Source organism: Bactrocera latifrons, unplaced genomic scaffold, assembly GCF_001853355.1.
Source record: "Bactrocera latifrons isolate USDA-ARS-PBARC rearing strain unplaced genomic scaffold, ASM185335v1 scaffold_0, whole genome shotgun sequence".
In the NCBI taxonomy this organism is placed as follows: domain Eukaryota; kingdom Metazoa; phylum Arthropoda; class Insecta; order Diptera; family Tephritidae; genus Bactrocera; species Bactrocera latifrons.
In genome coordinates, this window is record NW_017534406.1 from 3,178,937 (window position 1) to 3,190,929 (window position 11,993).

General features: G+C 41.9%; 1 protein-coding gene across 1 annotated transcript; it reads right to left on the reverse strand.

The window, feature by feature from the left end:
* Positions 1 to 474: 474 nt before the first annotated feature.
* On the reverse strand, positions 475 to 11,033 carry LOC108974317 (rho guanine nucleotide exchange factor 10-like protein). The gene is made up of 5 exons (XM_018942099.1): positions 9,878 to 11,033; positions 9,547 to 9,780; positions 3,624 to 4,461; positions 2,788 to 3,401; positions 475 to 2,720 (listed from the first exon to the last, which is right to left on the reverse strand). The coding sequence occupies exons 1-5, from the start codon at positions 10,118 to 10,120 to the stop codon at positions 501 to 503; spliced, it is 4,149 nt and encodes a 1,382-aa protein (XP_018797644.1). The 5' UTR covers positions 10,121 to 11,033; the 3' UTR covers positions 475 to 500.
* Positions 11,034 to 11,993: the final 960 nt, after the last annotated feature.

An 11,993-nucleotide genomic window follows, 5' to 3' on the forward strand; every position in this document is an offset into this window, starting at 1 on the left:
GTGTTTGTGTTTAAATTTACCGTTAATTTATTTGTGCAGTATTCTTTGATTTTGCTTTTGTGATTCAATGTACTATTTTTTGCGTACAACAACAGCAAGGATACATCAAATTTCATGCAATTCAGTTCAGCTTGTTCTTATTGTACTTTACATAACTGTACAGTTAATATGTAAACATTTATTGATTATTAATTCATAGAAATTCTTCATTAAGCCTACAATTACTAACGTTAACAGATGATTTTGATTTTGATTCAGAACTCCTTTAGACTGCCACCTCGTTTTAGTTTGGCGAAACGCTTAAAACCCATGCCACTGCTGCTCGCCAAGAAGCCGCTCTCCTTGCCGCGCACATTGAGCGTGCTGGCGCTGAGCACGCCCAGACCGCGGTTGGCGGCGCCGCCATTGCACACACGCTCACGCGACATGTAACTGCCGCGAAAGCGCACACGACCGCGACGCCCGATACGCTGCAAGGGGCGCCACTCGAACTCCTGCGATTATAACTTTTTCTCCCACACCACAATGTGGGCGTCGTTCGAGTTGGCGATTAGCGGTGTGGAGGCGCCACTGCTCAGCGTTGCCGATTTGCTGTTCGGCGAGTTGGCGTTGTTGTACCAGACGTGTCGCCAGTAGCCGCGTCCGCCCATCAGCGTGATTATGGTGCGCGGTCCGTCGGCATTTTGTTGCTGTTGTTGTTTGTTCGTTTGCTTTTGCTTGCGCTTGAGTGTCGCCACAGCGGCGGCGGGTGGTGGCGTGCATGCACCACCTGCACTGGTGCCAGTATTCTTGGTTTGCTTTATCTCCAACAATTTGAAACCATCATCCGATTTCGGTGTGCTGTGATGTTGATGTATTTCGGCGCTGGTCATTAGTCCATTCTCGGATATGTTACCCAAATCACTGCCGTTGCCTGAGGTTTTGTGACTAGCGCTGCTGCTGTTGCGCGATACCGAGCGGCCGCCAAATAGCCGTATGCCCATGCTCTCCTCACTGCCCGATGAGGTATAGAGGCTGGAGGATTTCGAGTCTACCGACCAGTTGGAGAGATCGAGTGAACGTGGCCGTGAGGCCTTCATGCGTAAACGGCGATCCAGCGTGCTCACTTTACCGGGTATGGCCGCCAATTCGGGATCGGAACGGCGCATGCCTTCGTACATCATGTCCATGAGATTGCCCTGTGTGCCTTCCTCTGCGTCATAGTCCTCCTTCACGAAAATCAGCTTGCCATACAAGCCGTAGACGTCACAGTAGCCATGTTCGCTATGATTGAGCGTGCTCGTGTTAGAGTGCATGCTCGTGTTGAAGCCGCGCGGCAGCGTCTTGGCCATGCGCGCCGAGTCGGAGGATAGATCATGGAAACGTTTGCGATGGAAGGCTGGCGAGTTAACGAGCGAAGCGCGTAACTTCGAAAGTGATTGATCGAATGAATTTTGCTTATCCAATTTGGAGCAACGCGGTGAAGAGGCATTCGAGTCACCATCCACGCTGAGTTCGCGTAACATCGAAGCCGAGGGTGAGGCGGTGCCCGAGAAGGCTGACTCATCTTTCGGCAAGTCGCGACGCAGTATTACCGTCGATTCGTCCAGATCGGATTCTGTGAGTTTTTTGGGATCAGCATCGATTGCGGGCAATTGTAGGTCATCACCCATGCTAGGCACTGTAACGGTGGGCTCCGCACAAAAGGCGACAGGCAGCGTTTGCGTCGGTGGCTGTTTGTAGCTCGGATAAACGCGCGGTACAAGTGGCAGCAGGAAGGTAATCGGACCAAAGTGTGCATGGCAAGACATATTTATGCCACCACTGATGATCGGCACACCCTCGAGGCGTGGCAACGGTATAGTAATGGCAATACCAACATTCGTGCCAACCCACAGCAAACCCTTGCAAGCCATAAGCGCCGTTACATAAATTGAGCTATTGTTAACCGATTGCTCCTTCTTGCCATCGCTGCGCAACACACTCGAGGCAATATTGATATCCTGCAAATGTTTAAAGGTCTCCGTGTGATATAAACACAAAACAGTTGAATTTTTCAGCGAGATCCATAGTCCAATGCCGGAGTGTGCCATTAAGTTCACCTGTTGATTGGCACCGTGTTGCACCTCAAAACTCTTCTGTATCTCACCGTTGAGCGCATTCAGCACGTAGACGCGATTCGCGCACGAAGCGTAAATATTCATATTGATTGGCAATAGACTTGGCACTGGCAGCGCGGATTCGCCCAGCAGCACCACTTGTGGGTCTTTGAGCATCCAGACGCCATCGTACGAACGACGATAGATGAGCATTATGGCATTTGAGAGCGCCACATAAACGACATCGAAGTGATAGAGTATACGCGTAACGGCGCCAGGTACAGTGCTGCAGCTCAGCTGCTCCTCCTGTTCGGGGTTTTGTGCTGAGTAAATCAATATCCTACGACTGTCTGTGCCCATCCACACTAGATCGCCTAGCAGGCTATTGTGCTCTTCACGTTTCTTCACGCTGTCCAGTCCTTTGATGAATTCCATGGCGGTCACTTGTGTCTCGACCAAGTCGAACGAGCCCACATCACGCAGATTACCGGCCTGTTGGTGATGCTGCGAGAGCACTGCTATGTGTGAGGATGTGCCATCACTGGTACAGACCCACAGGTAGTTTTGTTGTTTATGACGACGGCGTGCGTTGCCGCTTAGCTTTAAGTCGTTGGCGATAGTATAATAACAACCACAGCGCACCTGTGTGGAGGTAAATCAGAATATAGAAAATGGAAAATCCAAAGAAAATAAAAAATGAGAAACTCACCTCTGTTTGATGCTGTGACTTGTAGACGGGTATCGCCTTGACGAAAAGTGGCAACTTGGTGGATTGTCGCTGCATCACATGTTGCTGCTGCTCGTAGCTATTGCCCAGTGTTTGTGGCTCTGTTGTAGTGGACGTCTCCCAGGCTGGCGAGTTGTTCGGATCCAAAGCCAATTGTGCTAAACGCAGTTCCGTGATCCATTCCTTCTTTACATTCGGTGTTTGTGTTTGGAATGTGTAGGTCTCCTCTTTGCCCGATTTGTTGCGTGCTACCAATTGCAGACAACACGAATCAACCCAAGCCATTTCCTCATCTTTGCGTTGTATCGAGGCTTGTATGGTATTCAAGACATTGCGTGTGGTATTCGTATTGAGTGCTTTGTATGTGCCCTTCAGTGTGCTGACGAGATCGTGTATACGTGAGATTACTTCATAGTCGTACATGAGTGTGCTCATCTCGGAGCAGAGATTATCGGCGCCGTTCGTGAGTTGTGCAGCTGGTGAGCTGTCCAATGAGTGACCACCATGTGAGTGTGCGGCATTGATTGGGAGCGTGTTGGAGTGACTGTTGTTGCAGGAGCTACTGTTGGACTTGAGACTTCCGCCGCGATTGAGACCTGTGAAATTGGGAAGACAGTTGTGAGTTTACGATAGGAGTGATTTTTAATTTTCAATTTAAACACCACTAGATAAGTTCGGACTGCGTTGCGGACACTGACCTCAGCATTTCGTAAATAAATTTAGACTTAAATCGAGATTTTAAGGATCTGTGTAAAGGACAACACTTTGGGTCTATAGCAAGAGTTAAGCCTATAAACTCGAAATGGTTGGAAACTCACCAGCAGTTAATATTCTCGAGAGCGTTGCGGAAGTGCTATTATCCACGATTTCCACATCCGTCACTGGATACATCCACTTGAAACTCAGCTTCTCCGTAGCGCCAAAATCATGTGACTGTTTCGGTGCGACCGAAACACAAATGACCTTATCATTGAGCAATAATAGACGACGCTGCTTGGACTTCACAATAAGACCAGCCTGATTGAACTCCACATGTGTCACATTATCCTCCCTTAGCAGGTAACGCGCACGATTGCTATCTGTCGCGGTGAGCGAACGTGCATTGAAAGTGCCGGTGATGTGACCCAACATCTCTTTGAAACCTTGATATTGTTCTGCCTCACGTTTACGCTCGTTCAACATTTCGGCGAGCAATTCCAATTGTGTCAGCGCCAGCTGTAGTGACATGCGATCATGATGACCTTGTGGCGTATACTTGAGTATATCCTGTAGAAAGAGTATGAATTGTGGGAAACGTTGCACTGGCTTAACCATCAGACCGAAGAACGACAGACGATCGTGTGCGCTAATTTGTTTGACTTTGAAGAAATCAGCTAACGCCGATTTGCGCTTCTCCTCCATTTTGGCGAGTTCCATGGCTGCTGAGAAATTATTGATGAAGCCCGAGTAGATTTCGAGTATGCGCGGCTTGCTGAACGCATTCACGAAGCAATCGCCCAAGCGCTCGTCACGATCCCAATTGCATACGCATTCGGCGAGTGAGATGCGGAATAATTTGTGCGATTGCAGTATCTCGGGCAGGCGATGAAAGAGTGTGGCGATCTTGGAGCCGCTCAAAATAGGTGGGTTGCTCTCTTCGAGAGGTTTCTTATAATCCTAGAGATGGTGGTAAAGAGGGAGATAGTGAAAAATGTGAATTAATAATGAATTTATTGAATGAAAAGCTATTAAATTTGAGAGAGTTTTTATATGAGAAAATAATTAAAAAAAAATTGTATGATTAATGCAAGCCCGATTTTGAAGAATTCATTCAAGTGCATATAAATTTATAAATAATTTTTGTTTAATTTTAACTATTTTTTAAATATTGTTTTTGAGTTGTAGAATATAGAAACTCTCTAAGCAGTTCATTTTAAATACTATTTTCGTAATTGCGTAATGATTAAGTAATTATTTGGACTTGTACCTATTTATGCTAACGGTTTGGTGGTTTTGATTACTAATTTGGTAACTACGAGTATGTTTTTATTATTATTATTATTATTTTTTTTTTGGTTTTTTTTTTGGGTTCAGTTACATTGCGTTAATTTCGTTATTTATTTAGTAGTAGATTTGGTAGTAGTAGTTGTTAGTAATGGTGATGGTGATGGTGATGCAATTAATGCGTGACGTAGGATTTGGATGGCATGTAAAGAAATAAAATTCGTATAGTAAATGCATGATAATATACTTAATTGGTTTGTAAGTTTTTATATGAGCTATGTATGAATCAAAAATATATCTATGTATGCTAAATATGCTTAACGGTGAATGATTAATGTAAGAAAATGTGCAAAAAATAAAAAAAGAAAATGTGCAGCATTTGAACGTGAGAAAAAAAGTCATCAATAGTCTCATTTTTTCTAAACGACTAATAAAAGAATGCGCAACTCATCTAAACTGAAATCCAGCTAAAATTTTATCTTAAAATATATAATACCCGCGTGTAAGAGAGAATATACTTTAATATTAGATCAAAATTTTGCGTAGTTATTATAAAAGTGTGCTCCATTCTGGATTTCCGTACTTTTTTAAAGAAAAAAACACAGAAACTTCAAATTTAACGGCGAATGGCACACTTTATGTTTTGCCCCAAAGTCTGAACCGAAGCCGGATTGGCTGCATAGACTTTAGATTGTACACGTCCACATAGAAAACAGTCTATCGGTGTGATTTCACACTAACTTGGTGTCAATCGACCGAACCAATGCGAATGATTGATGTGATGTGTGAGAAGTGGCGCCGCCTTGTTAAAACCAAATGTCGCCGAAATCACAAGCTTTAATTACAAGCATTATTACATAGTCGGTTATCATGGCGCGATAATGGTCGCCATTGACGGTTACGTTCCTATAGGCATAATTTTTGAAGACTTATGGATCGATAACTGCACCGGTCCACAAACCACACCAAACCGTTGTTCTTTCTTGATAAATTGGCAGCCACTGAATCGCTTAAGGTTTCTCTTCATCGAAAATGAGCCAAGTTTGCTTTTTTACATACACATTGAGCCAAAACTGGACCTCATCTTTGAGCAAAATTTGGCCTGAAAACATTGGATTTTTTTTTTTGAAATTTTTTAAGACCCAATAGAGCGAAGCGATTTCGCTTGGGAAGGTTCAGCGGCTTCAGTTCTAGCAAAAACTGTACTTAGCACGCTTTCAATTTAAGATCTTGACTTAAAAAGCGTCAAGTCATTCCATACGTCAGTTCGAGTTGCTGCGAACAGCGCCGAATCGACTCTCTGCGGATCTACGAATCTACACTCTCAATTACGGCTGCAATATCTTCTTCACTGCGTGCTAGACGTGGTCTATTCGGTCGAATATTATCCAATAATGTATTCTGGATGTCAAGATGTATGATGATGTTGCGAATATTACGCTCAGTAGGTCGATTATGTTGACCACAAGTTGAGCAAAGCGCACGAAACAAATACTTTACAGAACTTCAATTTTCGTAATAAAGTTGAGCGATTTGTAAAAGTTGTTCAGGCGTAAGTCTTTCCATAATGAAATGCCAAACATTATTGAATAAAAATAACTCTCAAGAAAGAGCTTTTGAAAAAAAAGCACCTATATGTGGATCACCAGTTATAAGTGTTTCAAGCCGTAATTGTATTGCTTTAACGTACTGCTATTTTTATAATAAACGTATTTGATTCAATTATTGTGTTCCATTTAAATTTGCTAATTGACTCAGTTAAGGGAATGTCTAAAACCCATATTAAATTTAATTTATTATATTTTTTGAGCTATTTCCTAGAATAGAACACGTTTTGTGGTGGAGGCTTTAATCATAATCAATAACCATCATACTGAAAAAAAACCTTTACTTGGATCACCTTCAATAATTGTGATATAATTTAATTACCGTAGACAATAAAGTACTACTGGCGGTATTTAACTTTTGAGGCATTTTTTAGAGAGACTTTGGCGATTATGATTAAAGGTCACACCTAAGTAGTATTATAAAAATAAATTTCTTTGTTATGAAACAATTTGATCAATTAATAGAAAGTGCATGCGGTTAACTTTTTTTATCGACACATATAACTGTTAATTAAAAAAACATTAACATTATTGAGCTTTGAATAATATGTTTTGGAAAAATTTTCCAAGCGCTAGCAAGTGCATGGAGTAGATAAAATGGACTTGTGCAAATTATAGTTTTTTCTTCCAGAAACAAAATATTTCACTTGTGGACTTAAGTGTGCTGGTTTAGTTTATGCGGTAGCTACATATATGCTTTAGTGGTTCGTTCTGAATAATTTATTTGGGGCTTGTATCGTTTCTTTGGATAATAATCCATGCCGAATTTCGTCAAATAAAAAACTTTTCCATACAAGAACTTGATCCCGACGTTCAGTTTGTATTGCAGCTTCGATTAAAAGATATAAAATAAGCTTATTGTCATATCCAAGTAATCAAATTATGGTATTTGTGAAAAAGCTGATCCTTTTCCACTTTTCTATCTCAGCTGTCCAATGTCTCTTAAGTTGGAGCATAGGGAGTAAGGGAATATATCCGTTAACGGCTGGGTATTCGCATAGATAATGTTCCAGCGTCTGATCGACCTCCATCGTTTACATTATTCCCAATTTTCTACAAGTGGGATCGTAAGGGTGGCTGCCCTTGATGATCCCTATAATATTAATTAGCTTCCTTTTGCTTAGTAAATAAAAGGTGTTACTTTGTCCATAATCAAACTACCCCACAGTTACTTTGTGTTGGTTGTGTTCCAAGGATTGTGGTGTTTATCCAGAGTTCATTGTTTCAAACAAACCTTGACGGGGTATAAGGCTCTGGGCAACTTAGAGGAGTTATGTTCTCAGCTGTTGACCCAGCTGATTTTAATCGTGTTACCAACTGAGGGCATAGTTATTGCCTGTTTTCATAAAGTAATCTTGTGAGTCTTATTGTTGACGCTGCGGAGAGCTTTAATTGTCGCTTGGCTATCCACTGGAAGGTGCTTGGACCTGCTAATTGGTGCAGGAACTTATTATGCACCTTATGTTATACCCACAATTTCGGTTTTAAAGACTGAATTGTAGGCATTTAGATTGAAACTACCTTCTGTGTATGGATATGGTATACTTCTTATCTTAAATTTAAATAACATTTTATAAGATCTGTGAAAGGGTTATACAAGTGCACAATAAGAAAAAAAGTGTATTAGAATAAAAAAACATTCGCCTGGGAACAGGTGTGCTCCTGTATTTTGAACGATGCTGGCATTCAAATAGTTTGTGAGTTATTGAAAAACGTGACAAAATGATTGAAAAAATAGCGTTTAAGCTAAGGTGGCAAAAAACGCTTGCGAGATAATGATGAAAAGCTGATATTTACTTGTATGTTTAGCTTTTAATGTATTCTGTAAGGCCTCACTCTGCACATTCGAAAGAAGTATAAATATCAACAAAACTATTAGTAAGCAAGTAACCACGATCTTAAGTAATTTAATTTCGGACTTTTTTCAACGAATTTCAATTGAATTATCAGCACACATCACTTCGAACTATAACAGGATGCCTCCCGATGTCTGCCATCGAAAATGTACATAGTGAAGCCTGCAAGCTTCCTGTAAAGAGTCCAATGGGAGTGTTTTCTCGAAACCATCCCTAAAGTTATGTGTTTGAAGCGGAGCCGCTTTTTACGAACAACAGGAGTATATATCGAATTAATATACCGACCAAACTTCGTATGCGACCAACTCCGATGGGTACTGTACGCCATTCACAATGGATGTACTAATACCTTCATTGACCATTCCCGTATTTGGAGTTCAAACACCGCCCAAGAACCAGAGCTCGAGTTGCCGAGTGAGTGAGTTCGTTCTGGATATTGTAGCAGGTCAAACTCCTTATTCAGAGTAGACCCTGATATGTAAAGCCTATGTCTTGCATGCAAAGAGATTATTACACGAGGATTGCACCGCGATCTTAGGTCTATTGTGCCCCCGCACGACTCTTAGCAACCTCTTTGCATGCAAAATATTGGTTGTCAAAAAAGTCTTGCGGTATTTTCGCTAGTTGGCGCTGAGAGCGCGTAGTTCTAGTTTTATTCGCGGCATCCGGTCATGTTATCCCTTTTTGGAAAGCTCATTTCACGTGTTTGATTGATTGTAGTTTCTTTTATGTCGTTCGTGAGTTATAGCGTCGCAAACATGGAGCAAGATAAAGAGAAAATACGACATATTTTACAGTACAACTATGATAAAGGTAAAAATGCATCTCAAGCCGCCAAAAAAATTTGTGCAGTTTATGGATCCGATACAGTTTATTGGTAGTATTTGTTTTCTTTTTGAAAATAGAGAACATGACGTTTCCAATTTCTTATTCTTCTTCTTCTTTATTGCCGCAGAGATCGCTTACCGATGTATTTTAAAGAAAAAGAACTGCATGAAATGAAAAGTGATTTTTTTTTATGAAAATGGACAGAACGATTAAGGAAAATGAACTTAAATCTGTACTTTATTCTCCCTAAAAAGTCTACAGGTAATTTTCAGTGTGCTTTTTAAAACTTGTGATTCACCATTAAGCCCCCAAATAAAGAAACTCTACCCATGCAAAAGATTACTCTACAAAATAATTTGCTTGAGATTAACCTTACAGGCAAATTTAAAAAATGTTGGAAACTACGGGCACTACACATATTATATTTACATAGTTAAAATGAGATTTCGAACAAAGGATTTACATACATTGACTAGACGTTGCAAAGTGGCCACATATGAGTTCTCGCTGTGCACAATGGCAGCCACAATGTGGCGCCGCTTCAGCTGCTGCTGCGATAGGCCCGGCGGTGCGGGTGGCAGCATTGGCGTGATGAGGCGGGTGTGCGCATTATGTGCCGAGCCGTTGGCGCGACTGCCAGGCGCTAACATTAGATCCAGATCAAAACGCGATGACGTTATGGCGGCCTCTTCATCGTCATTCTGTGCAAAAATGAAAGCAAAATAAACGAAAAGTTAGATATTCAGCGAACGATTTGCGAATGCACGCGCACGTGTCTGCTAAGTCGGATATACACACCTCTGGAACGCCGGGCATTTTGTTGGCGCTCAATTTCTGTGGCGATGGATGTACCGAATCGCCGCAAGCTGACAAAGCTGCTGCATCCGGCATATCAATGCTGGACGCGGCCGTTTGACGACCACCCACATCGTACTGGTGCGATGAGCCGCGTCGTATAGAGAACCAGCGAGATAGCCGGCCACCCGGCGATTCACCTGGCGTGGTGATGTCATCACGTGCGCTCTGGTGTGCTGTCGGCATGGTGCAGGCGCTAGCACGTCGTGTTTGCGTGCTGTTGCCGCTGCTATCAGCGACGCCGTTGCTGGCCGACACCGAATGGGTTGCGGAGCTGTTGGTGGATGTGTTGTTGGCAGCGTTTCCACTGTTCGAGGAACTCGTGCGCCATTTGTCAAAGGACAAATGCTGTTTGGCCTTGTTGAGTGTGGAACGCAATTGTGAATTGCGTTGATTGGTGGCGCTCAACGACGTCACGCTGCTGCGTTCACGTTCACGTTCGTCCTCCGTTGCGGCTTCGTCGTCCGAAACTGAGTGTGTACTGTTGGCGTTAGTGTTGGAGTTCACCTGCTCCTGTTCAATCGATTGCTCGGAACACCAACTATCCTCGGATTGTACGGAACGCGTTGAGGCGTTATGTTCGAGACGTTTCTTTGTCACGGTATTTCCAGTAGTGGCGCTTTGACTGTTGTTAACGGTTTCGGTGGTTGCAGTTGCGGTGCTTACACCAACGGCCGCTGAGCCGCCGTTGGTGCTGAAACTTCCGCCGGCAATTGTGTTGTTTGTGTGCGCAACTAAGGCGGTTGCGGTGTTTTCTGCTTCGTTAGTTGGCCGGCCGATGCTGCTCGGACTGCCACAGCTTTTACTGTGCTGATGATGATGATGGTGTTGCTGTTGTTGTTGTTGGGTTTGATATTGTTGCAGCGGTGCTGCAAGCGTGCTGCTATTCAATAAAGTGTGTAGACTGTTGTATGAGGAGCGTGCGGCGTTCAACGGTTCGGGGCGATGCAACGTCGTGTTATTGGCGTTATGATGCAATTGTGCTGTGGTGGTAGTCGTGATGCTGCCGTTGTTGCTATCGCCGAGCGGTGATAGCTCAGTGCTGTTAATATCAAGTTTAGTTAGGGAGTCCTCCCACGAACCCGAATTCAGCTTAGATTCATCTGAAAAGAAGAAAGGGCGGACATTGTATGTCATTAGAGATCGTATTTAAGAACGTCGTATTTTGTGAAATTTTTTAAAGTGAAATTATTTAAAGAAATCTAAATATAATGAAAAATGTTCAGCTTTGTCAAAAATCTCAGTAAAGATATCACTAGTTTACAATACATTTGTTGCCGAAGAAATTTTAGCTGTTGCTGACTACATACAATAGGCTATTAAATATTTTTATCAGCTCTAGTTTCAGAGTTTCAGCTATGTACAGTATGCAAAATCCATATTCGTACACCACGTATTTTACAGCAATTTAGCACATAAAAAAATATAGGCAATTAAGTATAAAAAAAGTTGTATGTTATTTTAAGTATAAACGTATATATATTGCATTTTATTAAATAAATTAATATTTCTGAAAGAATTTCACATTTTTAAGCAAACTTAACATTTTCTATAAAGCAAAGTTCATATTCGTACACTATTTAAAGAACAAAATAAATTAATGTTACGTAAAAACTAATATTTCGTTGGATACCCTTTTTGTTTTAAAACAGAATGTAAGCGTCGAGACATCGATTTCACCAATTTTTTGGTGAGTTTTGGACATATTTTTTCCCATTCTTTTCGTAAAGCTCGTTTAAGGTCCTGAAGATTTCTAATGCTATAATTTTTTAATGAATTTTTCAAGATAGACCATAAGTTCTCTATTGGGTTTATGTCAGGGCTCTGAGGTGGCGTTTTCAGGTATTTTGTACAGTTATATAGTATTCAAAGTCTTGTATCTAATGCCGTATGTTTGGGGTCATTATCCTGCTGGAAAATGAAGCGACTTCCCAAACCCAATTTTTCAGCACTTTGGTGTAGATTTCCTTTTAGTATGTCTATGTACTTCTTAGCATTCATTATCCCATCAATAAAGTGCAAATTCCCTACTCCCGAAGCACTAAAACATCCCCAAACC

Bases quoted from the DNA above. Each gene is read 5' to 3' on its own strand.
- LOC108974317 (XM_018942099.1), bottom strand. From the start codon at position 10,120: ATGCCGACAGCACACCAGAGCGCACGTGATGACATCACCACGCCAGGT. The intron at 4,462-9,546 runs GTATGTAAATCC...CACCATCTCTAG, and splicing joins CTTTGCAACGTCTAGTCAAT to GATTATAAGAAACCTCTCGA. The intron at 3,402-3,623 runs GTGAGTTTCCAA...CCAATTTCACAG, and splicing joins CTCGAGAATATTAACTGCTG to GTCTCAATCGCGGCGGAAGT.